Consider the following 27,844-nt stretch of genomic DNA (forward strand, 5'->3'; position numbering starts at 1 on the left):
TGGGGGGGGAACAAAAAACAATGTATCAATATAACAAACGCCAGCTTTTATTTAAACTGTACAAAATAAAAACAATAAAACAACCTTCATGTAAAAACCTCCACAGAATGCTAAGTCTTCTGTGTGTGGGGTGTGGGTGGGAAGTGCTTCTGGGGATCAAATCCACACCTTCACAGATTCTGAAACACTGCCACACCCTCAGTCTCAAATGTTTTTAGATTTCACCCAAACTCAAAATAATGTAGTTCTGAAGCCTGTCCCAGCCATCCTGGCTCAGCATACAGCAATCCACAGCCTGGCTTTTCTGCCTATGTTTGTAGCAGTAGCTCAGAGGCTAGTGACTTCCCATACCAGGATCTCATTATGAGCAACTGTGAAGAGAAGTCGGCCAGATGGGGTGAACCTACACAGGTGTACTGAGTCGTCATGGCCTTCAAAGTCTTGGGCAGTCCCTGACGCACAGTCTAGGAGCCTCAGCATGCATTCTGTGGGTAGACAGCAGATGGGAGGGCCAGGCAGCACCCAGAGGGATTCCAATCCTCCATGTCCCCTGCCCACACTGACACCAGGGAACCCTGCTGAGGGGAGTAGGGCCATGATTTCCATGTCCCCAAACTTGCTATGGCTGAGAGCCACCAAAGCCACCCTCTATTTGCTCGAGAGCACACTTGTGTTTAAGCTTAGGCCTCTCTTTGGGGCTGTGTCTCCACTCTCCTAACAGAGGGGAGCCCAAGGCACAGAGGTGAAGAGTGGGTGAGCCAGTTCGTCATTCCCCAAAACAGCACAAGTGTGTCCACCAGCACTCACCAGCAAAACCAACCACCATGAGCTGGGCCCCTGGGGACAAGCTCAAGGACATGGCAAAGAAGGGCAGTGGTGTCTTCTGCACCACCTGTAGGAAGACAAGGTGACAATGGACACTCCTGCTAGGGACACAGCCCATGCTCCAAGGCCTATGGCCCTGTGACACACAGCCCTGGATGCCCACCTACAATGCAGCATCCATCATGAGTGCACACACCTGCTTTTGGCGAAGGCTGTAGAAGACTACCTCTTCATGTGCGCCAAGGCCCACACACACCAGTATCGCCCTATCCCAAGGGCAGAAGGCAGCAAGAGATGGGGGCAGGAGGCCTGGAGCCTGTGAAGAGTAGTATGTTGTACTGAGCTATACAGGCTCCAATCCCCATCCCTATGCCCATGGAACTCTTACCTCTGAGATTGCAGGTGCAGGAAAGCTCAACCATTCCAGTAGTTCACAGCGGTCCCGGAGCCAGTCAGAGGCCCAGATGCTGACCCGTTGGTCCCCACTCGCAGCCAGCCACAGTTCTACACCCTCTACCCCTAGATCTCCATACTAGGGGGGAGAAAAGGAGGGATGCAAGAACCTGCTGCCTACCCACAGCACACAGACTCCTTCCCACCATCAGCTGAGGCTGCCTTACCTCTTTGCTTGTGCTCTGGATTGTAGAGATCGGAGCACCCCGGTGGTCACTGAGCACACGGAAGGTCATTCCTGTGCAGGGGCGGCTTATAGCCACAAGCCCGTCCTTGTCTCCAGATAGGATGGTCTGACCTGTGCCAAATGGAGATTGTGTTGTCATTCTGTGAGCCCAACCCATGGCCTGGAAATGTGGTGCTAGATGAGGCTGGCCTGTCCGCTGTGGCTGCATCTCCTCACCATCAGTGGAGAAGGCAACAGCTGTCAGAGCAGTCCGGTGGGGGTGCATCTTGAACTCCATTGCAGTCCGGGAGATGCTGAAGACCCGAAGTGTGCCGTCGCTGTAGCCTGCTACCACCTGCTGCTGCTCTGGGCGACCACAGGATGGGGGTGTCCAGGCAAGGCACAGGCAGCTCTAGTGTCCCATGGAGAGGGAAAACCAGCATTTCCCCAGGGAGGTGACAGAGGCACCAGCTTCAGCACATGGGAACAGAGCACATGACCTGGGCTCTGTTTGAACATACACCAATCCCCCCCCAGGACTCCCCACCTACCTGGTTCAGCACCTGAAACTGGATCACCAGCTCCATGCTGGCCAAAGACCATACCCTCACGCTCCCATCCTCGCCACAGGTGGCACAGTGAGACTCACTGGGGCTGAAGACTACCTCGTTTACCTGTGGGACCCCAGTATGGCTGAGGAGCTGCCCATCTGGGCCTTTCCTACCCTGCTCTTCAGGCCAGGCTGCCCACCCAGGAACAACTGTCTCCTGCCCAAGCCCACTTGGCCCAACCACTTCCACGTGAGGTACATGCTGCTCCCTATACAGGGGGAAGAACCCATTTGTAGGCGGGGCATCAAAACCCATGGGAACCCAAAAACATATACTGTGACCAAGTGTCCCCACTTGGCTGGCTCCAGTGAGTGCTCACAACAGGAGTGGTTTTATGGCTTTTTTTGTTTTTGATTTTGTTTTTTTGAGACAGGGTTTCTCTGTGTAGCCTTGGCTGTCCTGGACTCGCCTTGTAGACCAGGCTGGCCTCAAATTCACCGAGATCCACCTGCCTCTGTCTCCTGAGTGCTGGGATTAAAGGCGTGCGCCACCACTGCCTGGCTGGTTTTGTGGCATTTTATCCAGGCCCTTGAATGTCTCGATGGAGAAAACAGATGTGTATCTCATGGGCACCACTGAGAATCAAACTTTTTTTTGAGAAAGGTGGCACAGATATCAAGATCCAATGAAATTCAGTGATTCAGTGTAAGCTGACATATAACATCTCTTGGAAAAAATTCAAGGTTAGGGGTTGCTCGGTCCCATCTCCAGTTCCAGACTGTTGACCAACAGTGGAGTCATGAGGTTTATGTCACACGGTCTGTTGGCCGAACTCCTGCCCACCCTTAGTGTTAGAAAGCACACAGGACTGCCAGCACAGATAAGGGCTCAAGGCCCAAACTTTTGTCGCCAGGACAGCATGCTGGCTATTTGAACAATGGGTGACTGGCCATAGAAAGGACAGAAGAGCTATGGTGGTGGCGCACACCTTTACTCCCAGCGCTTGGGAGGCAAAAAGAGGCAGGTGAATGTCTATGAGTTCTAGGCCAGCCTGGTCTACAGAGTGAGTTCCAGGACAGCCAGGGCTACATAGAAAAACCCTGTCTCAATACACCAATAAAATAAAATAAAAAAGAAAGAAAGAAAAAACAGAAGAACTGACACACAGGCCACAGGCAGGCTCTATCATATGACTGTTAGGTATGAATAAATCCAGATAGTTCTATCAAGTGACAGGCCTGACAAGACCTGACCACACCTGAAATACCCAGACCAGTTCCAACTGCATAAGAGCAGATCCAACCAGAACTCTGCTGGAGCCTCCTGCCACCTGGACTCCACAGTGGACCCTGATGACGTCATCAGGAAGTGCTAAGCAGGTGATGTGGGTTCTTCAACAAGTTACAAGAAAGAAAAGTAAAATATAGAAACACTAGCCAAGCCGGGCAGTGGTGACGCACACCTTTAATCCCAGCACTTGGGAGGCAAAGGCAGGCGGATTGCTGTGAGTTTGAGGCCAGCTTGGTCTATAGAGCAAGTTCCAGGACAGCCAAGGCTACAGAGAGAAACTCTGACCCGAAAAACAAAACAAAACAAACAACAAAACAACAACAACAACAAAAGAAACACTAGCCAGGATCTGGAAACACTGCAGAGTCAGGCCCAGAACAGGTATAACCAATACCTGAACCCTAAGACCCCATCTGAGTCTCCCTAAGTGTTGCTTGTGAGCTGAAGACAGGGTGATTATGGTGGAAGAATGGGGGGAGTAGATTGCTTTGTTGCCCTACCCTGCCCTACCTGGGGTGGAAGTCCTTAGCAGCCCAGCAGGCTCACCTTGCTCCTGTGGCCACTGATGAGGCGGGTGCTAATACCTTCTGTCCAGCTGATGTACCAGAGTGTGCCAGCTGTGGTGCCCACTACACCCATGTCCATGCCACTGTCAAAGCTGGCACTCACAACAGCCCCATCCAGGGTCAGCTCACGCTCCATGAAAACAGAACTGGATCTAAGAGAATAGGGGAAGGGAGTTTTGAAGCTGGGGACACGAGCCAGGTAACAGGGGACCAGCAGCCATCAGTCTGGTGCTGTGCTTTCATGGGTAAAGGAACCAAGACCCTACAGAGCCAGGACTTCAAGCCTTTCTCTCCTTGCTCTGCAGCCTGCAAGACCCATGCTATGCCTGAGTGTATCCTCATGGGAGTCTCAACTAATGACGACATGTAGGGCAGCCTTCACCTGAGAGCCGTGCTTCAGGGGTGCTGGCTTGTAGGGTCCATCAAGGACTTGAAACACTGCAGCCAAAACCCTAGGGAATCATCCAGGACACAGAGAGATCTATGGCAGCTCACCTGGCACTTGAGCCTCTACGCCTCAGCTCTGGCACAATCCCCACAGCCCAAAGGCGCAACCTTCGTGTGTTACTGCCACTGACCAGTTTGGAGCCCGAGCACAGCAGCACTCCTAGAAAACAGGGTGGGTATGAGATGCCCACGTCCCACACTACAACAGCCAGCACAATTGGAGGGCTATAGAGGTTGCTAGGCACCCACCAATCTCGCCGTCATCAGCCTCCCAGGCCAGGAAGCAGTGGCCAGTGCCAGTGTCCCAGACACAGACCTGGCCAGAACTGGAGCCACAGTAGAGCAGAGGGCTGGCCCCATAGCAGAGTGAAGTCAACTCGGATGCCCCCAATTCCTCAGGGACTGGTTCTCGGTGTACCTGACAGAGCACAGTGTGGCTGCGGGTCAGTGATGGCCTCAGGCAACCAGACTCCATCCTCTGAAGTTGCCCATGAACACCTCGGGCTGGAGAGATGGCTCAGGGTTTAAGAGCACTGGCTGCTTTTCCAGAGGACCCAGGATCAATTCCCAGCACCCACATTGCACCTCACAATGGTCTATAACTGCAGTTCCAGGGAATATGGTACCCTCACACAGACACACACACAGGCGAGATACCAATGCAAATAAAATAAAATGAGAAAAGAAAGAGCTCAGCCAGCAGCTTCATACCTGGAAGCTGGTGTCCGTCCCATGGTGTTGTAGGAGCCAGAAGGTGACGGCATTTGTGCCAACACAGATGAGCTCATTGGCATCCCAGGGGTTAAAGGCCACACCATGTATAGGCTCTGGGAAACGAGTGGATGACAGGAGTTCATAGGTGGCCATGCTCCACAGGGCGAGGGTACGGTCAGCATAGTCCCCTGGAGACACATAACATGGGTATCAGGCCTAGTCCGGCCACCAAGGCCCCTCAGAAACCTGCCCTCTCTCCGCCTACCCAGTGTCACAAGGAACTCATCATCTGGTGAGAAGGCCAGTGCTTGTACAGCCGTGTCATGATGGGAAAGGAGCTGCCGGCAGAGGCCCTTGGGAACATCCCAAATGCGGATCTGGCAGCGAGCAGCTGTGTTGCCACAGCAGGAGGCAGAGGCCAAGACCTGCAGCCAGGATGGTGAGTAATCAGTGGCAGCAGCTGGGCATGCGTGCCCTTGCTGAATGAAGGGGAGGCTGGGACGTGTCCTTCATGTGAGCTACAGCTTTAGTGTACACTGTGCCCCTGGACATGGGCAGGGCATGCACCTGGCCATCCTGGTTGAGTGCCAGAGTAGAGATCTCCTGGGGATGGCCACACCAGTGCCGCTGGGTGCCAGAATGCAGGTCCTCCACCACCACCAGGCGACCACACGTGTAGGCAAAGAAGCCTGTAGGCAAGAAAAATGCCAACATCCCCACCACTGCCGGCAGTCAGACCTCATGGGGCTTTGATCTAACAAGGGCATGTGCCAGTGCCTGCTCTCTAGAAGCTTCAGCTGACATCCAGTGTTTACTTGCTGTGGAGGACCTCCCTAGAGGGTGAGACGGGGCACCATAGCCCTACCTGTGTTGGGCCTCCAGACCATGTTGGCTCGCCCATTCCCATTGTAGCCTACAACGGCCTTCAGTCGCAGCTGCTCCCTGCCAACGGGAGGGAAGGAGATACTCTACGAGGAAGCAGGCCCAGAGAGTTGGTAACCAGCACAGCTGGTCCCCAGACCACACAGGTAGGCTGCTTGGAGATACACAAAGAGTGGTCAGGTAAGGGACCCGGGGTATAAACAGGGAGCAAGGTGGGACACATGGGAGCCATAGGAACTAGGAGCTTGATGCTCCTGGAGTATAGAGGGGTCAGGACCAAGAGCACTAGTGAGAGGCACAGGAAGGATCGGCAGAACATCAGGAAGTTGAGCATATGTGCTACAGGACGGAGGATGTGTGTGCAGGATGGAGCGAGAGCTACCCTGGGGAACACTGAGAGGCCCACATTCACCAGAGAATGCTATTCTCAGAGACCCCTAGCGTGGTGTGCTGCCGACCTTGACCCGTGTAGAGGCCTTATAGCGAGCTGTGAAGTGCTTGTAGGAGTCTGGGCGGGTTGGGAGGCCAGCCTTCACTGTCTGAAGGCTCCATTCACCTGACGGGAAGAGAGGCCACAGGATATGGAACTCCCTACCACCATCAGAGACCTCTCCCAGACACAAAGCCCCCGCAACCCTGCTAGGCTGAGATCTGGTTCCCAGCCCCCGCAGATATACCAGCATCCCCAGAGTCTGGGGGTGACCTCAACTCATCTTTCAGGAAAGACTATTACAAGCCCCCAAAATGGCTTGAACAGAGGCCTCAGTCCCTGCCCGTCACCTCCTGCTTACTCATTTGGCTGTGGTGACCAGGAAGCATAGCTAGTGCCCGAGGGCCCTTTGCAGCCTCCCGAGGGCTGTCACCAGCTCCACCGGCCTCCCTCTCTATCAGCACAGGTGGTGTCGGGGCCTGGCTTTGGAGGAACATCTCAGAGACATGGTTCTCCTCACAGGGTCCCTCCTCATCAGAGATGGAGAAGGTGCCTAGGGTTAAGAGGAAAAACAAAGCCATCCTTGATGGCACACGCCTTTAATCCCAGCACTTGGGAGGCAGAGACAAGTAGAGCTCTGTGAGTTTGAGGCCCGTCTGGTCTACATAATGAGTTCCAGGGCAGTCAGAGCTACACAGTGACAGTCTATCTTGAAAGAAAAAAAGAAGAGAAGAGAAACAACTACCAAGCCTGACAGCATTCAGAATCAGCACCAAAGCACATGCTGTGAGCCTGTATGCCCAGACCTGCCCAGGACACCAACCTATACCAGCGCTGCCTTCACGGGGCCTGTCATGGATACTCAGTGGGGGTGGTGACGCCTCAGATGGCATGGGCACTTGCTGCCGAGGGAGTCCACTGGCCCCAGATGCCAGGTCCTCCAGCTGTCCTCCACTAGAGCCTAGAGCTAGAAAGACCATGTCAGGGTTGGACGTGTCAGATCTATCAGGGCAGCAGTCTCCATGGCTATAGCAGACACAACAGGCATGGGAGAGGAGATGGTACCTCTCGTCTAACTTGGCCACCAACCCAATGCCAGCTCCACACTGACTAACATTGTCATACCCTCCTCTTCCAGCTGAGCCTGGGTCACTCACCGGCCTCAGGGACTGGGGGTGCCTCAGGATCACTTTGGTCTCTGAGAACAAGAGGAGGTGTCAGGGGCTGGCCAGCAAAAGACCCATGCAGACACGGAGAAGGGTAGACACTTGCCTCTCAGCAGCGGCCAGGACATCCCAGAGGAAGATGGCATCCCCCACGCTGAGGACCTGCTGCTGATCAGGGGTGAAGGCTACAACGTGCACAGGCTCTGAGTGGCCAATGTATACCTAGGGGCAGCAAGCACCACATACAGAGACCTAGAGTTTGTCCATGACTCTGTGCTCCCTGTATCTAGGTATCCCCATGTAGCACTTGGCCTCAGCAGGCAGAGGTTTCTCCACATCACCTTCCATCCTTCCCATCCCTGCCTTCCCTCACTTGGTCCTCCAGGGGTCTCCTCAGCCACCTATGGGATGCCACAGACTCTTGCTCCCCACAGCACGTACCTGGCAGCTGGGGTTCGCCTGCGTCGGATAATCCCACACTGTAATGGTCCGGCCAGTGGCTGCCAGCAGCAGACGCGCATCCTCACTAAGAGCCAGGGAGGAGCAGGCTCTGGAGCGGACACTGGATAACTAGAATGAAGCAGTCTCAAAGAAGCCCCCTTGGTGGTGGAGCAATTGGCACTGGGGGCGGAGCTACAGGGAGCAGGGTCAGGCCACCATAAGCCCCTGACTCACCTCCCGGATAGCGTGTCCTGACACAGCATCCAGCACCACGACCCTGTTAGAGAACGTGGACACCAGCAGCTGGTCTGAGCTCCCGGGGCTGAAGCAGACGGCCACAGCCCAATCTGGGTGGTTGCTGGCCAGGTTGAGGGTGCTGACATCAACATGTAGCAACTGGGGAGTAAGTGACCACTAGTCAGCAACTCCAGGGAGGGAGGGAGGGAGAGAGGGAGGGAAGTGGTTCCAGGAGCACTCACCCAGGTACCCAGATATAAGCCCCACATAGGAAGCAGAGCTTCTGGAGAGCAGCGTGGATAGGTCCAGGATGGCCCCTGAGTAGCTGCAGCCCTATCCAGTCCTGGATGCTTTATACCTAGCCAGGCAGAACCCCTGCCCTAGGAGGCCCCACACTCACCTCATCCAAAGAGGCTGACTCCACAACTGTCACCATACACTTGGAGGGGCCCACAAAGGCCAGCCGGCAGCTGTCTCCACTGACTGCCAGAGTATTGGGGTTTGGGCGACCGTCCTGACATACCATGTTGGCTATAGCAGCACAGGGCAGGGGGGTCAGTGGGTGTGCAGGAGACACGTAATCCCATCTCGCCTGCAGCACACACTGGCCCTCTACAGCCTCCACAGGGCCTGCACTTGAGCTCACCAGGAGCTCTTATAGGCTGTGATCACCACATGGCCATTGGGCAGGCATAAGTCAAGGATGATCACCAGAGGCATAGGTGCCCTTTGAATCGGCTTCCCCCATCACTTTCCTGGTGCCCAGGCTGCCCCTACTTTCTGAAGCAGAATAGGCCCAGACCCTTACTGACTGACCCTTGGCTTGTGAGGAGGGTTCAGAGATGCCTGGGGGAAGGCACACGGTACAACACAGACCGTGAGTGTGGAAGTGATGTCCTTGCCCTGCTTAGACTTTTTTGTAAGTCTGAAACAAGCCAGGGACGTCTGGGAAGAGGGAACTTCAATTGGGAAAATACTTCTATCAGACTGGCTGGCCTGGAAGCAAATCTGTGGGAGCATTTTCTTGACTAATGACTGATGTAGGAGGGCCCAGCCCATTTCGGCAGTGCCACTTCTAAGCAGTGGTCCTGGCTTGTATAAGAAAGTAGGATGAAGCCAGGAGTGGTGGCGCATGCCTTTAGTCCCAGCACTTGGGAGGCAAAGTCAGGTGGATCTCTGTGAGTTCAAGGCCAGCCTGGTCTACAGAGTGAGTCCAGGACAGCAAGGCTGTTACACAGAGAAACCTTGTCTCGAAAAAGCAGAGGGAGAAAAAAAAAAAAAAAAAGGAAGAAAAAGAAAGAAAGGAAGAAAGCAGGATGAGCAAGCCATGGGGATCAAGCCAGTAAGCAGTACCACTCAATGGCCTTTGCTTCAGTTCCTCCCTTCAAGTTCCTGCCCTGACTCCCCCAGATGGACTGTAAGCTGTAAGATGAAATAAACCTCTCTTCCTCCAGTAGCTTTTGGTCATGGTCTTTATCACAGCAACAGGACGCTAACTAAGACAGACCTCCCCAGTGCCTTGAGCCAGCGTAAGTGGCTAGGAGCCTGACCTGCCACACGGAGGACGCAGCATCGGGAGACAGCACAGTTGTACTGGACTAGGGAGCCCTGAGAGCAGGAGCTGAATAGGAATCTGCCGTCAGGGGTGATGACCAGGCTGGTGATGGCCCCTCGGTGACGCCTGTACCACACATGGGACACTCAATGACCTTGGCCTTGGGAGCCAGGAAGGGGTTTGTGGTGGCACTGGCTTTCCTGCAAAGGGTCCCCCCCCCTTGGGATCCCACAGAGCTCCTCAGCTTCCATATTCCCTGCTGGTGACTGTACAGCCCTGGTCCCCCAGGCACTCACGTGTGCTCTACCAGGACACCAGAGTTCTCCAAGCTGAAGGAGCGTACTGCTCCATTGCTAAAGCCGCAGAAGAAGTCTGGCAATGTGGGGTGGAAAGCAACAGCACAAGGGGTTTCGTCAGAGGACGAGAAGTCATACAGCTGGAGAGAAAAGGGCACCATAAAAGGTTGTCGTTAGGGGACAAGAGAACCCCATGTGATTTTAACACCAAGTTCTATAGACCAAGCTGAAAGGACTAAATTCCCTGTGGGTCCCCCTGCCCACGGCCTTTTGGTGTGGCACCTGGACCTATCCCCTACCTGCCTTTTGCCACTCCCCACCTGCTGTAGGGTAGCCAGGTCCCAGATGCGGACAGTGTGGTCAAGGGACACAGTTGCCATCTGTCCCCGGCTCTGTTCTGTAGAAAGCGCCAGCACTGGGGCCATGTGGGAGCGTGCTAACACAGTGTACTCCCGGGAGGGGACGTCCAGGAAGCCCAGGTGGCCTGAAGTGGTGGTGGACAGGACACGCAGGCCATCGGGACTGAAGGAGACGGAACTGACAGGGCCGTCGTGTTCTGTGCAAAGGGTGGGTCAACAGCAAGCTTCAGAGCTGACTCCAGGAAAGCTCACACCACACTTTGTGGGCTCTGGGGTCCCCATGACATAGACCACCTGTTGCTCTCTTGCTGCCAAGGCCTCCAGGGTTTCGAGTATCAGGCCCACTAGCCACTGCCCCCTGCAGGCACCACGGGTATTGAGAGGCAGCCAGGCTCAGGGCAGCCCCCTCACCCCACAACTCACTTTCCAGCCTACGAAGAGTGCTACCAAAACCAGAGCCAGAGGACCCCAACCTTCTCTGCGGCAGCCAGCTGCCCCCATGCTAGGGAAGACAGACGTATGCAATCTCACCGGCCTCTAGGAGCACTGAGGAAAAGTCCAGGGGCCAGAGGCGCAGGTAGCCATCCTCAGAGCCCACGGCACATGTGGCAGTGGAGACACTGAGGCTGCTGATAGCAATGCCAGATCCTGAAAAGGGCAGACATCAGTACCTCAATGTGATGCCACCTCCCCCCACGGATGGGTGCCCACCTACCTGCGCTGAAGTTCTGCTTCTCGGTGAGAGGAACACCAGAGGACTGTGTAGGCAGCAAGCGGCGGATGTGCTGCACAGCCATGCGCTGGTGGTCAATCTCCAGGATGTGACCACTATGGCTACAAACAAATCTACCAAAGGGAGGACACAGGTGAGGCAAGGCACTCACAGTGAAGGGCTGGCTGGGTAAGAACAAAGGCAGGGACTCACAGCATGCCGGCCGAAGGCCCACAGTGGCCATCCAGGGCCTGCGCAAAGGCAAGGTCAGTGAGCTCCAGGGCACAGTGCTCCCCCAGGTCTACAGCACAGGAGCGCAGGACACCGCCCCGCAGCCGCCACAGCCGCACACTGCCCCGACCACAGGATGCCATCCTGCAGGCATGGAGGAGTAAGCCATGTGGAACAGAGGGGCTCAAGGACCAAACCCTGTCCCAGTGCCACATGGCCTGGCCACATCACCTGGTCTCATCAAAAAAGGCAATCTGGAAGGTCTGAACATCAAAGTCTGTGTGCACCTTTGCAAGAACCACCACCTCGCCACCAAGGCCCACCTGGTCTGTGCCCCAGGCCACCACCACCTGCAATAAATCCAGAATGAACTCCAGGTGCAGACACCAAGCCCTGTGGCCTTTACCTGCCCTGCCCTGCCTGTAAGGGTCAGCTGAGCCTCCAGCCCCTCAACAGGCAAGGGCTTTTCTCCGACATAGAGATTTGCCCCTGAATGTCAAGTCTGAAGAGTATGGCTATAGCTATCTATAGAGATAAAGCCTGACCAGGCTGGGGTGTATCTCAGTGGCAGGGCAACTGCCTAACACATGAGGCCTTAGACTGGATCCCCAGCATCCAGGGACAAAAAGCCAGAGACAGCCCACACTGAAACACTAGGCCACTTCAGAGCAGCTAAAGCCTTCTACTCTGATGATATCCCACATTTAAATACAGATTTAGAGTATGTAGCCTTGGCTGGCCTAGAGCTTGCTATGTAGAGCAGACTAGTCTAGAGAACTGTGCACCTGACTCTGTCTTCCCCCGACAAGTGCTGGGGCTAAAGGAATGTGCCATCGCCAGGCAGTCGTGGCACACGCCTTTAGACCTGCCTTTAAATCCAGCACTCTGGAGGCAGATTCCCGAGTTCAAGCCCAGCCAAGTCCAGCTTGTCTTGATTCTCTCTTTAAAAAAAAAAAAAAAAAGATTTTATTTTTGTTTGCTTTTTTTTTTTTTTTTTTGGAGACAGGGTTTCTCTGTGTTATCTTGGCTGTCCTGGACTCACTTTGTAGATCAGGCTGGCCTTGAACTCACAGAGACCAGGCTGGCTTGCCTCTGCTGCCCAAGTGCTGGGATTAAAGGCATGAGCCACCACACCCAGAAAGATTTTATTTTTATTTTGTATATATTAGTGTTTGCCTAAATGTATGTCTGTGTGCTATGTATGCACAGTGCCTACAAAGGCCAGAAGGGAGCATTGGATCCCCTGGGACTGGATTCACAGACAGTTGTAAGCCTCCATATGGATGTTTGGAATTGAAAGGGGGACAGGGGTCATCCTCTTAAAAAAAAAAAAAAAATACCAGCCAGTGCTTAACCACTGAGTTATCTTTCTAGCTCCCATCTTAAAGTGAGGCATACATATTACTTTAGTAAGCAGAAATAAACAAAGAGTTTTAAAAAGCAAAGGCTGAGCTGAGCAGTGTTTGCACATGCCTTTAATCCCAACACTCAGGAGGCAGAGGCAGGCTGATCTCTATGGTCCACAAAGTGAGTTCCAGGATAGCCAAGGCTACATAGAGAACCCTGTCTCAAAAAAACCAATAAAACAAAACAATTAAACACCAAACAAGCAAAAACAAAAATATAAGCCGGGCGTGGTGGCGCACGCCTTTAATCCCAGCACTCGGGAGGCAGAGGCAGGCGGATCGCTGTGAGTTCGAGGCCAGCCTGGTCTACAAAGTGAGTCCAGGATGGCCAAGGCTACACAGAGAAACCCTGTCTCGAAAAACCAAAAAAAAAAAAAAAAAAAAAAAACAAAAATATATAAATAAATAAAAATAAAAGAAAGTGAAGGCTGGCTGAGCTTACAACCCACACAGCAGGGCCTGGCAGCTGTAGCAGGTTTATTGACACATTACCGTCCTCCCGTGTCTGTCCTTGCCCACACCACAGAGGAGCGCGCCACTGCCGGAGAAGCTGTAGGTGTGAAGAGGAGGTCAGCAGTTTCCTGGTGCCTCCCACTCCCACTACTGCCCTGCCCCAAGGCTACCGCACCTAAGGGAGCAGATGGTGTGCAGGGGGCTTCTGAAGAGGGACAGGCATCTTCCAGTCGGGAAGTCCCAGAGACGCACCATGCTGGGCGGCTGCACCTGCGCTGATGCTAGCAATGCATCACTCCCATCCAGCGCCAGGGCAGAGACCTGCATAAGTGCAGTGAACAGGAAGGTATATGGTCTGCAGGTTCACCTCTCCCCACTCAGGCCCAAGAGGCATGTACCTTGTCTGTGTGGCCAAGGAAGAATCTCTGCTGTCCGCTATCAATCTGCAGGATGATGATGACCGCGTGGCAGGGGTAAACAACAGCCATCCCATCTTTGGTCCACAGGGCCTTAGTGCATGAGGGCCAGGACCAAAGTCACCCACAGAAACCCAACCGGGTCCCTCTTGGCTGCTTAGAAGGGGAAAGAGACTGGCATGCACCCGAACGCGCGTACACACACACACACACACACAGACAGAGGACACGTTTGGCCACCCAGAGACACATCTGTCCCTCCATCACAGGCACATGTGAAGAAGACAACTAAAGTTCCTTCAATGTAAAACACTGGTGACCTTGGTAGCAAAAGATCACTCAGAGACCATGCCCGAAGGGCCTGGTGAGTACCCAGGAAGGAAGGAAACACCATTCCTCCACTTGAAGCTTTTCCTAGAGGATCCGGTTCTTACAACTCTGCTCTGGATCGGAGAAACTCATACTCATAGAAGGTCTAAAGATGTAAGTGGGGCTGGAGAGATGACGGCTTACTATTCTTGCAGAGGACTCGGGTTCCATTCCAAGCACCCACATGGTGGCTCACAACTGCCTCTAACTCTTGTCTAGGGGATCTGCTGCTCCCTTTCTGGCCTCTATGGGCTTCTGTACACACATAGTAAACACACACACACACACACAAGTCTTTATGGGGCTGGGGAGATGGCTCAGCAGTGTCAAGCACCTGTTTCTTTTACTGAGGGCTTGGGTTCAGTTCCCAGTAGCTGACAACTATCTGTGTAACTCCAGTTTCAGAGGATACCGTGCCCTCATCTGACCTCCCCAGCATCTACGTCCTCATGGGACACATACATACATGCAGACTAAACACTCATACACATAAAATAAACTTAAAAAAAAAAAAAATCAAGGGCAGCCAGGTATGGTGGTGCATGCCTTTAATCCCAGTACTCAGGAGGCAGAGGCAGGCTGATCTCTGTGAGTTTGAGGCCAACCTGGTCTACAGAGTGAGTCCAGGACAGCCAAGGCTACGCAAAGAAGCCCTGTCTCGAAAAAGAAAAAAAGGGCAGGGCGTGGTGGCGCACGCCTTTAATCCCAACACTCGGGAGGCAGAGGCAGGCGGATCGCTGTAAGTTCGAGGCCAGCCTGGTCTACAAAGTGAGTCCAGGATGGCCAAGGCTATAAAGAGAAACCCTATCTAGAAAAACCAAAAAAAAAAAAAAAAAAGAAAGAAAAAAAAGAAAGAAAAAGAAAAAAAGGAAAAGAAAACAAAGTGCCCAAGACAGAACTAGAAATCCTTCCTTTCCAAAACTCACTCATGCCACCCAATGAAAACTGGCCTGGAAACTGCCTTGAAACCTCACCCATTGGGTGCTGTGACCTCCAAAGCCGATGACGCCCTTGAGTTTCAGGACTGGGTCTGGGAGGAAGAGCTGAAATAGGAAAATGCAAAATGAGATTCAAGAAGTCACTCCATTCCCTGCACAAGCCCCACCTGGGCCACCTCTCAGAGGAAAGCCTGGGTATGGAGGGAGACAGGACAGAGCTCCTGTCAGCAGGGACTTTCTGGCGGAAGTGGTAAAGCATCCAGAAACCCCAGGTCCTGTCCTTTGACAGACGATCTTGGGTGACCCTCAGAGCTGGCAAGAGGAACAACCCCATCTTTATTTATTCATCAACAAGGTCACTTGCTCAATGCAAGGTGGTTTAGAGGCCCATCCACTCTGAAGGCAGCTCAGCGGGCTCAGGTTGGCCAGCCTGTCATCTCGCTAATGCCCAGATGCCTTCAGGTGGGCACTCACCTTACAGGAGCCAATGTCCTCAAGGGCCATGGGCACTCCAGGTGGTTTGTCAGCTAGAACATGTCTACCACCAGCCACCGTGTGTGCATCAGTGACCTCATCCCAGGCTGAAGGCCGTTGGCTATGGACGCGGACGGCACCTCCACTGGAGACCTCTGGATACTTGTAGGGCAGGCCGACCTCTGGAAGGAGTCCAGGTGCCGAGGGGACCTGGCACGGCTGTGGTGGAACAGGTGCCATCAGCACCCTACAGCCACCATTCCCCAGCCCTTTCCCAAGTGCACTCACCAACGCAGGAGTAGATATCTGGGCTGCACAGGGCCTACTGCTCAGCAACGGTTTGCCAGAGACCACTGGATGAGGCAGGCGCCGTGACATGTGCCCTAGGAAGACCACAACAGAACAAAGAGCCAGAGCAGAGCAGCACCAGGCCTGTGAGAATGCCAGCGAAGGGGCAGGGAGGAAACAGGTGGCCCCTCACCCATTCCACAGACGCTATACTACAAACACTGGTCGTCACTTTATCCCAGACCCTGGCGGCTCCTCTCCCAACAAAAAAGCCTGGAGATCGGATGCCACCCACACAGACCTTAAACGTGACTCTTGAAGCGCAGATGGCCGTCAGCTAGGCCCCTCTCTGTGCCTACCACCAGGCTGCCCCAGGCACATACCAACTAGTCTCCATGCTACTGAGCCCCTCCTCAGGATCCCCTGATACTGCCCCACCAAGCCCTAGGCACCCACCCTGTAGAGCCACAGCCTACCTGCCTCTGGAGGGTAACAGCTCTTCTCAACCTGCTCACCAGGCGCTTTTGAGCCATCACTTGGAAACCTTATAGGTAGCAAACACAGGCAGAGGCAAAAATCAATATCTGGGGACTGATGGCCACGTGGCCCCTCACCACCTGAGCCCCAGAGCTGCTCACCGAATGTGGATGTAATGGTCATGCCAGCGTTCCCCTTTAGGCACTGGGAAGGCCATTTCTCGAGGCACAGGGTTGACAGACAATTTTGCACGCCGGGCCTCAGTAACAGTGACAGCTACAATGATAGATGTTGTTCTAGATCAAGGGAAATTTCCCCTGTTCTATCCTGTCCACTCCAGGCAAGATGCAACAGCAGGTATCTGCCAGCCCACCAGCCCACCCCCCAATGCGCTTTCTAGAGCTGGGGGGCCCTGGTGCATGGCTCTCAATCTGCCAACAGGAGGGTTCTAGCCTTCTGACTGAGATAGGGCATGAAGTGTGGGCCTCACCGGGGTCAAAGCACAGATCACTGGTGTAAAGGTTTCTGACTAGCAGGCTGGCACACAGCCTGACGCTCTTGAGGTGGCCATAGTGCCTGCTCAGGTAGAACATCAGGATGTCACGCAGGTCCAGCTGCAGGCAGGTCCAGCGGGCACTAGAAGGAGCTACACCTGCCAGGGCTGCAGGACAGGTGCAAGATCAGCACCTGCCATTCTGTTTCCCCAGCTTTCACAGCTGCAACCCTCTCAGCCCCTATCCCCCAGCTGTCCTCGGGGCCACACACACACAAGCACAAGCCCAGCTGGGCCTGTACCATCCCGTTCCAGGCCCTCATTCAAGCTGTCCCTCCTGGACCAGGTGTCACCACCTCTCCTGGGCGTCTGAGTCTCGAAGACAAAGGGGAACTGAAGCCATGTTGCGGAGGACTTGAACTCCTTAAAGAGGTTGGAGAAAGACACACGGATGACCTGGCCGTCCTATGAGGCAGAGCGAGGCCATTAGATGGAGAATTACGGGGAAAAAGCAGCAACAAACGACACGGCCCTCCTTCCAAGCTGAGCACCTTGGTGGACACGTCCAGGTGGATGACAAAGTGCTTGGCAGGCAGGGGCCGGAAAAGCACATATAGGTACCGCCCAGTCAGCCCCAGAGACTGGGTGCTAGTTCTGGGGAGCTGGATGTAGTTGCTAGCAGATACAGACCCACGGATACGATACACGGTGCTCTTCAGGACTTTGTCCTAGAAAGAGAGAGGAGCTGCGAATAGCGCAAAACAAAAGGGAGATTTCTCAGGAGCAGGAAGGACCTCCAGCCAAGTACCGTCACCACAGCCACATCTCCCTCTTTGCTGGACCGTTTCCACTCATCCACCCTGAAATGTTTGAATACGTTGAGGAAAGGATGCTGCCAAACTGGAGACGGGACGCCGCCTGAGCACTGGTCTTGGGAAGCGCGCCGCGACCCTTCGCCTCCGCCCGCCGCACGGGCTTCCGCGTGAGGTGCAGTCAGTGACGCACTGGGGACCTCGGACCCGGGAGTCCCGGGACGCGAGACCCGACGACAGCGCTCCGGGCGCGCGCCGCTACCTCCAGCCATAGCGCAACGGCTCGCGCTTCCCGCCTCAGCTGACGCTGTCCTACGCAAGACCTGCGGCGCGGCGCCTAGCAACAGCCGCCTGGCAACGTCGCGTCACTTCCGTCGCCGCCGGGGCGACGCACAGTACTCCAGTAGCTGGGTAGCGCCCCGTCGCCGAGCAGCTCCACCCTTCGACCCCCACCCCCACCCCTCACCCCGCCCCCTGCACGTTCACCGGCCTCTCCAGGCTCGCCCTAGACACTTCCACCGCTGTCACCTCCTATATGGGCCGCAGCTGCGCTAAGTGGGCCTGCTCGCTGACCCCCTCTGAGGTCTCCGTTTTTTGAGGGCTGAAACCTTCTGTGAGGCAGAAAGGTCATGCTGAGGCCTGTCCAATCTACGATCCACCCAGGCTGGGTGGGTCTTTGCTTTCTAACCTTGTAGAGGCACCTGATCGACACAGGTACTCTGGGTCTCCTTCCTTCGGGAGAGCAAGGGCCCAGCTCCCGAATGAACTACAGCCACCACCTACAAAAACCTTTGAGACATCTTTCCCAATAGCCCACAGTCAGACCTACAGGCTTGAGACTGTAGACCTGCAGTCTTGGGCTAGGATCCTATTTCAGTTAAGTCCTGGTGTAAGGAATGGACTCTAGGTGATGGCTCACGCCTTTAACCCAAGCACTCAGGAGGCAGAGGCAGGCGGATCTCTGTGAGTTCGAGGACAGCCTGGTCTACAAAGTGAATCCAGAACAGCCAAGACTACAAGAGAAATCCTGTCTCGAAACCCAAAACAAAAAAGAATGGACTCTCCTTTTTTTTTTTTTTTTAAAGTATTTATTTATTATTATGTATACAATGCTCAGCCTATATGTACACTTGCAAGCCAGAAGAGGGCATCAGATCACACCATGGATGGTCATGAGCTACCATGTGGTTGTGGGAATTGAACTCAGGAGGAGCAGTCAGCTCTCCAGCCCGGACTCTACTAAGTGGAGACATGCCCTCTGTTCTATTTAAAAATATAGAGAGATGGCTCAGAAGTTAAGAGCACTGGCTGCTCTTCCAAAGCTCCTGAGTATATACTCAGATAGATAGATAGATAGATAGATAGATAGGTAGATAGGTGTATATAATCATGTGCTGCCCGAATGTATGCCAGAACATATATACATGTATGTATATACACATATACACAGAGAGAGGGGGGCCACATAAGAGGTATGATATGAAGAGATTTATTTGGGGAAAGGAAAGGGAAGAGCAGTTAGGGCCTCAGTGGGCCATGAGAGCAGAAAGAGACAGAAGCAGAGAGAGAGAGCACACTGCCCTGGACTCACTTTGTAGATCAGGCTGGTCTCGAACTCACTGAGATCTGCCTGCCTTTGCCTCCTGAGTGATCATGTCAGGTTCCTAGGTAACCTAGCGGTGGGCTGGTGGATAGGTTTGTGAACTAACATCCTGGGCTGCTCCTTAAGGGTTAACCCTGACCTGGCATGGTGGCGCAGGCCTTTAATCCCCAGTACTCAGGAGGCAGAGGCAGGTGAATCGCTGTGAGTTCAAGGCTAGCTGGTCTACAAAGCGAGTCCAGGACACCTAAGGCTACACAGAGAAACCCTGTCTTGAAAAACAAAACAAAAGAAAAGAAAAAACAACAACAACACGGGGCTGGAGAAATGGCTCAGAGGTTAAGAGCACTGGTTTCTTTTCCAAAGGTCCTAAGTTCAATTCCCAGCAACCACGTGGTGGCTCACAACCATCTACAATATGATCTCATGCCCTCTTCTGATGGGCAGGCACACATACAGGCAGAACATTGTATACATAATAAATGTTAAAAGGACAACACTAGCTATTCTTCCAGAGGTCCTGAGTTCAAGCCCCAGCAACATGATGGTTTATAACCATCTATAGTGTGATCTGTTGCCCTCTTCTGGCCTGCAGATGCACATGCAGGCAGAACACTGTATATATAATAATTTAATTTAAAAAGAAAAAAAAGGGTTAATCCTTTCTAGGACCTGGCTCGGGAACCACCCTTAGTAGTTAGGGTTCACCTTAAGATAAAGTGCTTTTTTCTTTTCAAAATCCCTGTCCCCTAGTGTAGTCCTTACCAGCCAAGCCACTGTAGAGCTAAGCTGAGTCAGCTTGCCTTTCCAGGCTTTCTGAAGCCTCATTCAGGAGGACTTTTTTTTTTTTTTTTTTTTTTTTATGTTTGTTTTTTGTTCTTTTTCAACTTTTTATTATTTTTAGATAGACTATGTAGCCCCAGATGTCCTAGAACTTGCTATACAGCCCAAGCTGGCTTTGAACTCACAGTGTCAGCCTCTACAGTGCAAGGGTTAAAGGCCTGGCTACCTTGGCCACTGTGCCCTTCTGAAGCCTGCTGCTGAGTGGCTGACTTTATCTGCCTTATCTGTAAGGGCATAGCTTTTGTTCTCCCTTCCCCTCCCTCCCTCCAGGCAGTTAGAGATTTACAGCTTGCCTGCCCTGGGATGATTTTCCTTTTAAATTCTCAAAAGGTCAAAAAAAAAAAAAAAATCTCAAAAGGTCTATTTGAATCTGTTTTTCGTCCTTGATCTTGTTTCTGTGTCTCTTTTTGAGACAGAGTATCCCTGTGTAGTTCTGACTGTTCTGGAGCTCACTATGTGGGACCAGGCTGGCCTTGAACTCACAGGGATCCTCCTGTCTGGCCTCTTAAATTCTTTTGTTTGTTTGTTTGTTTGTTTTTGCTTTTCGACACAGGGTTTCTCTGTGTAGCCTTGGCTGTCCTGAACTCACTTTGTAGACCAGGCTGGCCTTGAACTCACAAGGATCTGCCTGCCTCTGCCTCCCAAGTGCTGGGGTTAAAGGAACCCAATGATAGGACCTTGACTTCGCAGGTATCACCAAGATTTCTGTCTTGGCTGGGTGTGGCAGAGGCACACACCGGATCTCTGTGAGTTTTAGGCCAGCCTGGTCTACAAAGGGAGACCAGGATAGCCAGGGCTACACAGAGAAACCCTGTCTCAAAATACTCCCCCCCCCCCAAAAAAAAGAAAGAAAGAAAAGAAAAAAAAAAAGATTTCTGCCTTTTAATTTAATTGGCAGAAAAGACAAACCCATTTCTATACCCTTAAACACCACCTAGTCTTGGTGTCTGTTAATTGCCAGGAGGAAAAGGTAATGGAGTCAGATGGGACAGCTTGGCTCTATGTCCTTCCAAAGTGGTCAAGGGCTCCATCACCCTGGTTAGGCCCAGCATGATGGGGCATGCCTTTAACCCCAGCACTGTTAAGTCCTGGGCCAGATACCTGTCTCGAAAATAAAAACAAAGGAGAGAGAGCTGGACAAAGCTGTAAGTCCTGTTAGCCCAAGAGTAAAGAGAGGATGTGGCTACAAGGGGATGCTGCAACCCACCCTCTAACTCCAGGTACTGGAGAGACAGGAGGATCAAAGGCTCCAGGCTGAAGCTGGGTGTAGTGGCACACGCCTTTAACCTCAGCATGTAGGAGGCAGAGGCAGGTGGGTCTCTGTGCACTCAAGGCTAGACTAGTCTATGTAGCATATTTCAGGTTAGCCAGGATTACACATTGAGATCCAATTTCAAAAGAAGAGGAGGAAGTTGTAGTAGCAAACAGAAGGCTGGGATGTAGGTCAGTAGTTGAACTTATACACGTAGCATGCATGAGGCCCTGATGCCGAAGGGTGGGGCGGGGCAGCGGTCTACTCGAGTCTGAGGCTGAGAACTAGGAGTGGACACATGGACCCAACACACATCCCCCAGGGCCCTCCAATCACTGACACTTGAAAGGGCAGTTTCTCAACTTTATTAGCCTGGACTCCTCCCTGCCAGCCCCAGGGGGGCTGGTCCCTGTGCACAGTGAGCAGGGCTGAGGTTAGATAGGTTTTGGCCCCTGGCTCTGGCAGCTTGGGATGGCCAAGCCAAGGAAACAACTGGAGCAAAAGTCCAAACGTTGGCACTTCAGGTGTGGCCGGTACCCAGGAAGGCCACAAAGGTGGACTGTCGTACCATGGTCCTCTTCTGGCAATGGGTCTGCTATGGCAGCATCCCTTCCCGGACAGCTGTTATGAACAGTTGGTGATTCTAGCCAGGAACTGCTGTGCCCACCACTCATCCAGGTCAATAGGTACAAAGTCTGTGGGTAGAATAAATGCTGGGCAGTGTTGCTGCTTTCCAAGATGGCCAGCATTTCCGCCCTCCAGCGGACCATAGCCCTTAACCTGGACTCCAAGCATAGCACTCAATGGAAAATGGGAGGGTCTAGCCCAAGTCTTCCTTCCCCAAGCCCCTGGGGCTAGAACCTGGTGAAGAGTTAGAGGCCAGGGTCATTGGATTCTTTGGGGACACAGGGCACGGGGGAAAGGCTCACTCTGCAGCCGGGGATCAGGAGTGCTCTCCACGTACTGTACAGGCCGTGGGCCGCTCTCATCGGCAGGGCCGCCGTCCAGCTGTCGCTCTACCTGCTGCCAGGCTGTGAGGAAAGGACAGTTAGAATGAACCAGGCCCCCCCGACCCCCCGGTATCCCTCCCACCCCAGAGCCTGGTGGTCACCTTAGACTCCAGCCCAGCTCAAGGAATGGATATGACCAGGCAGAGAGCCAAGGAGAAGTCCAGCCCTTGGGCTGTTGCTAGGAGTCAGCTATAGTGGGGGGAAGGACAGGGTAGAGCCAGGTCCACACTACTGGGATGCTGTGGCCTGAGCCACACCCCCTGGTCCCTTACTACCTTCGGACACAAATCGGACGTTCTCCTCGTGGGCCAATGTGTAGGTCTCTTGGGTCCCCTCGAGGGATGGGGAGGTGGTGAGGGGCCGCCGGCCGTTCACTCGATTGAACACAAGCCTCGGCCCCGGACTGTGGGAGGGTAGGAGACAGATACAGTTGGCACCGGCTAGGTTCAGGAGCTACTAAGCAGGGTTCAAGAGCAGCCTCTGTACATACCCACTGCACCTGCACAGGCACAGGCCCTTCCTTAACCACAGAGCAGCTGCCCTTAGCTGCTTTGGGACAAGTTCTCTCTGCTGCAGACCCTGAGGTCACAGCAGCTCAGCTCACGCCTGTAGCTCTGGGCTCAGGGAAGTCAAAAAGAGGCCCCCCCCCTTCCCGCTCTGTATCCAGACCTTCCGCAGGGTCCCACAGAGTGGCTCCTCTGCACTCCCATCTCCCCACCAGGCAGGCTTCCAGCAGCCTGGTTCCAACCTCACTGTGATCAGAACTCTAACCCATCCCCACCCATCAGGCACAAACACCCTTCCTTCTAGAGATGCCCCTCAGATCCTGACCCCGGTCACCTCAATGAAACCCCCACTGTTGGAAAACAGACCAAACAAGGACAAATCAGCATTTACCCTACCCTCTCCCTGACTGGCCCCAGGCCCCCGGGAGATGGGCACACAGTGCTGGGAAGGGCAGTCTCTGAGTGGGAAAAATGTGACCTTAAGCCTGGCCCACTCCTCAAGGCAAGAGAAAAGGAGCAACTTAAGTAAGATGTCCCCATAACCCTGCACTGGACTCTATATTTTGGGGTGAGGGGTGGCTGAGCCCCTCCCAGCCAAGCAGGCCCAGGGCAGGCCAGGAATGTGGCATCCCAGTTGGCTGGCTGGTGGTAACTGGCCAAGCCCTACGCTCATGAAGCCTGGGGTGGGGCCGTGGAGGGAATGGGGCCGCACCTACAGTAGGAGGTGGGAGCCGGGGTCCTGGGCTGCACCTGCCACTCCGCCAGGCACTCGCGGTCCCGGCAGGCCTGCTCGCCTTCCTGGGCTCAGGTGCCCCACGCCGCTCTGGGTTCCTCCTCAGGTGAGAGGGGCACTAAAATAAAGAGGAGGGTCTTGAGGGGCACAGGGTCCTGCCAGCCCCAGGGCTGGCAGGGTTTGGTGGCTACAGAAAATCTTAGGTGTGCAGGCAGGGGGTAGGGGGGCCACAGGAGGCAGGACTCCTCCCAGACCCACTGGGTACCTGAGTTTCTGGTGAAGCAGAGGGCAAGAAAGCTTTCTTACTGGAAATCCTCACGCCCACCCTTTGCCTGCCACCACCTCCATCCCAAAAGGGCTCAAACTGGATGAAAGTACGAAAGGGACATTGAGCTGTGAACGGGGTCTAGGCTCACAGAAATCTTCCTAAGTATCAGGATGTAGGTAGGGCGTGTATTATCCACACCTACCTGTGGCTTACATTGATTCTTTAAAAGAAAGAAAGAAAAAAAAAAAAAAAAGTAAATCCCAGCCAGGGAGTGTGAATAGTAATGGATCAAGGTGGTGGCTCTGGAGCTGGAAAGGAGCCCCAGAGGGCAAGGGCTACAGACCCAGAGCTAAGCCCTGCCCTACCCCTGCTTGGAGGCCACAGTTACGTAAGGCAAAGCTCTGTAGGGGAAAGGGCACCAGTCCCAGAGTGCACCTGTACCCACTCCTAGGGACACTGCCTACACTACCAGGCCATAGTGGCCCACAGACCTCCTCTCATTGTATGCTCCTCCTACCCGCTCCAGGTCACCTGGCTTTCAGCCTGGGAAAAGAAACTCCCTGCCTGTGTCACACAGTGAAGGGAAGCAAGTATCAAAGTCAAAAAATTCAAGATTTAACAGTGTCCTGACCCCAGTGCTCCCAGTCAGGCTTTGACTCGGCCCCAATTCTCTTCTGCTCAGTGGTCTCTAAACATGTTTCTCCCATCTGTGGGGCAGGGACATGATCTCCTCTCCAGTCTCTCCCATCTGTCTCTTGCCAGGAGAAAAATAACATCAGAGGCCCAGGCCTGGCCACCATCACTGGCAGCACCCATACCCAGCCACTGAGTGGGTTGAAAGCTTTGAGACTTTGCCCCATGCCAGCAGGGGGGAGGATGGCCAGTGCCTCAGGTGTCCCCTCAGGCTCCAGGGAAGACAAGACAGGGAAGTTGGTGGATGCAGGTGATTTTGAAGGGTGGCCTTGAGAAGACATCTACAGGGCCAGATGGAGGATTACATGAGAAGTCCCTATAGGAAATGGGACTTTCCAGGTCAAGGACCAGGAAGGGGCAACTACCGAACCTCAGAGGAGGTCGGAAAGACACACTGCTCTGTCCTCAGCTCCCAGAGCAAGAAGGACAGAGTAACTCACTCTCTCAGGCATCAGGAGCTCTACCTGGCTGCTGCAGGCTGACCCAGGCCTTCATGTTAGTTTAGCTTACTGAAACCTGGTTAGAGTAACTATGCAGTGTGGTGTCTCTTACAACTCAGGGTGCTGGAGAATTTCACTACCTTGTCTTAGATGCCACCCCCGATACTGTCACAAACGTGACCTCGCTTTCCCCCAACAATGGGGACTTAAAAAGGAGGTTCCCCAGGTAAGAGGTGACCAGGTAAGCTGGTCACCAAGGGCTGCTCCAGCTCCATGCTCCCTGTCTTGGTGACCGATATGTGGTTACACACCTGCACCACAAAGCCCTCCCAGAGACCTGGGGCAATGAGGACATACAGTGATGTCATCGGGGTGCCCCCCAGGACTTGCTTATCCCATCCCCCAAGGCAGACCTCTGAAGGAGAATTTCCATCCAGAGCGGAGCACAATCGCCAGCATGCCTTTCTAGTAGGGACTCCCCAACTCTGCCAGAACGCCAAACAGTCTGCACAGGTGTCTCCCACCTATGGCATAGGAAGCCCCGTAGCTGAGAGAGAGGGAAAAAAAAAAAAGCCCCAGCCATACCGACTCTCCAGCTTAGGCTAGTCTAACTATAGGGTTTATTTGTGTAACAGTCCTGGCTGTCCTGGACTCTCTTTGTAGACCAGGTTGTTCTCAAACTCACAGTGATCCACCTGCCTCTGCCTCTCAAGTGAGTGCTGAGATTAAGGGCGTCTGTCACCACCTGCCTTAGTCTTCTAACTCTTGGTTCCCTTCGAGATTGTCCTCAACTCTGTGCTCCCTCTGAGGGCCTAGGGCCCTTAACCGGTTCACGTGTGCCACCTCCACCAGAGTCTTGAGCCCAAGAGCACTACATGCCTGCAGAGCCCAGGGGCGAAGTCTACGGACACAGGAAACGGTCAATTGAGCAAAAGAAGAGGTTTGGCTCTGAAGGAGTGGGATCACTTCCAGGTCACAGTGGCTGACATCCAAAGTACCTAGGGTTGAGCTTTCCTGGGCCCTGGGCACACTGCTGGTTAGGAAAGCAAGGAAACTGTTGGCTCCAATAGGCCCTGGCTACTGCTGAGGAGGAGGACTCCAGTGCCCCCAGGGTGTCAGTGAAGGGCAGGGCGCTGATAAGGCCAGTGGAGAACACGTGCACTTCTTCTGCAAGGACAAGGCCTGAAGACCTTGAGGGCTACGGCCTTGGCCAACTTTCTCCAACTTTGACCTCCACCGCTTCCCAAGGGGTCCAAGTTAGCGGGCCAAGGTCGTCAGGTCCCTCGATCTTGGGTACCTGCAGTCCTTGACAGACCGAGCAGCTGGAAGCCCGCAAGGCCCCACGTGGCCAACCAGGGTCCACGCACACCAGCTGGGCCCAGAAGTAGCCCAAGAGCAGAAGCGCGCCCGAGCCGCCTGTGCCCCGCCCCCTGCCCGCCAGGACGCGTGGTCCCCATCAACCTTCTCCAAGGTCACCCTTGGGTCGGGCGGCCCGGCTCACCTTGCAAGGGGCCAGGGTCCCTGAGGCTGTGCCAAGGACTGCTCGCGCGCGGGTAGCACGGTCGGTGGCGCGGGCTGCCGGCATTTCAGGAGCTCTCCAAGCCTGCTGTCCACCTGCTGCTGTGTGGGACCTGCGGGCCGGGGCGGAGGGCGCTGTCAGCCGTCGCGGGCCAGCGGTCAGGACGTCCCGCCTGCCCGCCCGCCCTGCGCACCTGTGCGGCGCTGCGCTACCAGCTTGCTGGGCCCCTTGGTGATGGTATACATGGTGCGCCGTCCCGCCCGCCCCTGGCAGCGGCCAGATCCGGCACCCTCCACCAGCTTCACTTTGCGGTCCCAGAGGCACGGCCCCTTTAAAAACTGAAGACGGGCGGGAGGGGCGGAGCAACCGACACACGCCCCCTGCCCTTAAAGGAGCCGTGCCTCCTTGGTAGCATTGCCAACCCTTTAGAAAATTGGCCAAGACAGTAGATAAGAGCTAGTGGGGCTGGACGAACGAACCAAGGAGTACGCCAGACTTTAAACCATTTCTAGACTGGAGCGCGCGCGCGTGTGTGTGTGTGTGTGTCTGTCTGTCTGTCTGTCTATGTCAAGATTCCTGAGACCAGAGGCTCTTCGAATGGGGGAGGAGCTTCTGTGTGTTGGGTTACTCTCCGAGCTTGCGACCCTGAGCAAATCCTGAAAACAACAGTATTCCTGCTCATATTTGAGGCCCCTCAGCCAAGTGCCCGGACAAGCTTGGATTGATGGGTATCTCTGTTGCCTTGGATCTAAGAGCAAACAGGTGTGTTTTAAGTCGGTATGAAGTCCTGTGCCTTCTCCCAGTGGGCAAAAAAGAGTTTCAAGGTTGCCCTGCAGAGAGCCTGAAGGCCCAGGACCCAGAAGAAGACGAGGGGAGGATAGAACCCTTAGGGGGTACCCAACCCAAAAGTACTAACCTCTCCTCAAGGTTATCTCCTGGGCCTTCCTGGAGGTGCCTCCTTTGAAAACCAGGTCCCCATCAGGTCTGTTGGGAGAGCCATAGCGTTTCCCAGTATAGGCTGGTAGGAGGGAGAACCCCTCCCCCCAGGAGAGGAAGCAGCCTGACCACCTCAGCTCTCCTTAATACCCAAAGGAAATGGATGCCGAGATGCCAATTATATATTGTAAAGGCTTGAAAGGCCAAGACCTGTGCTGCTGCCACCTGGCCTCAAGTTCCCACTGCCATATCTGAGGATTGTCAGTCTGTTGGCCCCAGGGACCTGGGGGAGGCAGGTCTTTCTGTCAAGTCTTGGGCCACTTAAGCAAGATACACAGTGAGGAAGGGGTGAGGGTGGGTCGCTGATCCACCTCAATCCCAGGGTACCCCAAAACACTTAGGCAGCTTGCTAGTGGAACTCCAGGGGACTTCTGTCCCAGATGGCCAAGCTGTCATGCCTCTTGCAGCCCAGGGCCTATGGCCTTACATTTTCCAGAGCAAGGCTGGAGAACAAGCAAGGCCTTCCTCTTCTCCAGCTCGGTCAAGATTCCGCTGAATGTGTGACATGGACTAGAGAGGCCTGAGAAATGTCTGCTC

At 54.1% G+C, this 27,844-nt stretch overlaps 2 protein-coding genes across 4 annotated transcripts; both read right to left on the minus strand.

The window, feature by feature from the left end:
* Positions 1-19: 19 nt before the first annotated feature.
* Wdr90 (WD repeat domain 90) lies at positions 20-17,730 on the minus strand. The gene is made up of 41 exons (XM_051167432.1): positions 17,444-17,730; positions 17,187-17,363; positions 16,992-17,100; positions 16,633-16,803; positions 16,304-16,418; positions 16,144-16,209; positions 15,666-15,771; positions 15,378-15,596; positions 14,940-15,008; positions 13,579-13,689; positions 13,356-13,501; positions 13,220-13,277; positions 11,553-11,671; positions 11,304-11,465; positions 11,094-11,224; positions 10,910-11,026; positions 10,340-10,575; positions 10,020-10,159; positions 9,719-9,849; positions 8,569-8,699; positions 8,166-8,327; positions 7,932-8,060; positions 7,597-7,712; positions 7,482-7,522; positions 7,154-7,285; positions 6,686-6,877; positions 6,353-6,450; positions 5,878-5,980; positions 5,580-5,701; positions 5,278-5,437; positions 5,010-5,200; positions 4,548-4,716; positions 4,347-4,458; positions 3,832-4,003; positions 1,996-2,118; positions 1,682-1,856; positions 1,446-1,576; positions 1,214-1,357; positions 1,022-1,141; positions 808-892; positions 20-485 (listed from the first exon to the last, which is right to left on the minus strand). Exons 1-41 carry the CDS (start codon positions 17,717-17,719, stop codon positions 328-330), a joined length of 5,625 nt encoding a protein of 1,874 aa, XP_051023389.1. The 5' UTR covers positions 17,720-17,730; the 3' UTR covers positions 20-327.
* A 3,761-nt stretch (positions 17,731-21,491) lies between these two features.
* Mcrip2 (MAPK regulated corepressor interacting protein 2) lies at positions 21,492-26,669 on the minus strand. Of its 3 annotated transcripts, none has more exons than XM_051167740.1 (6): positions 26,505-26,669; positions 26,294-26,423; positions 23,409-23,509; positions 22,428-22,555; positions 22,072-22,173; positions 21,492-21,763 (listed from the first exon to the last, which is right to left on the minus strand). In XM_051167740.1, exons 2-6 carry the CDS (start codon positions 26,375-26,377, stop codon positions 21,738-21,740), a joined length of 441 nt encoding a protein of 146 aa, XP_051023697.1. In that variant the 5' UTR covers positions 26,378-26,423; positions 26,505-26,669; the 3' UTR covers positions 21,492-21,737. The 3 variants fall into 3 exon arrangements, with proteins under 3 accessions (XP_051023697.1, XP_051023695.1, XP_051023696.1); XM_051167738.1 differs by having other exon boundaries at positions 21,492-21,837; XM_051167739.1 differs by lacking the exon at positions 23,409-23,509 and having other exon boundaries at positions 21,492-21,837.
* Between the last annotated feature and the right edge of the window lie 1,175 nt (positions 26,670-27,844).

The sequence above is a fragment of the Acomys russatus genome, chromosome 25 (genome assembly GCF_903995435.1).
Source record: "Acomys russatus chromosome 25, mAcoRus1.1, whole genome shotgun sequence".
NCBI classification, from domain to species: Eukaryota; Metazoa; Chordata; class Mammalia; order Rodentia; family Muridae; genus Acomys; species Acomys russatus.

What these genes read in the sequence shown, in the direction of transcription:
- Wdr90 (XM_051167432.1), bottom strand. Translation starts at nt 17,719, where the DNA reads ATGGCTGGAGGTAGCGGCGCGCGCCCGGAGCGCTGTCGTCGGGTCTCG. An exon ending in GAGGTCACAGCACCCAATGG is followed by an intron (nt 13,690 to 14,939) that starts GTGAGGTTTCAA and finishes TCATGCACTAAG; the next exon opens with GCCCTGTGGACCAAAGATGG. An exon ending in TCCTTGGCCACACAGACAAG is followed by an intron (nt 13,502 to 13,578) that starts GTACATGCCTCT and finishes GCACTTATGCAG; the next exon opens with GTCTCTGCCCTGGCGCTGGA.
- Mcrip2 (XM_051167738.1), bottom strand. Translation starts at nt 26,377, where the DNA reads ATGCCGGCAGCCCGCGCCACCGACCGTGCTACCCGCGCGCGAGCAGTC. An exon ending in AGTGCCTGGCGGAGTGGCAG is followed by an intron (nt 22,556 to 23,408) that starts GTGCAGCCCAGG and finishes ACCCTCCCACAG; the next exon opens with TCCGGGGCCGAGGCTTGTGT. An exon ending in CGTCCGATTTGTGTCCGAAG is followed by an intron (nt 22,174 to 22,427) that starts GTAGTAAGGGAC and finishes CTTTCCTCACAG; the next exon opens with CCTGGCAGCAGGTAGAGCGA.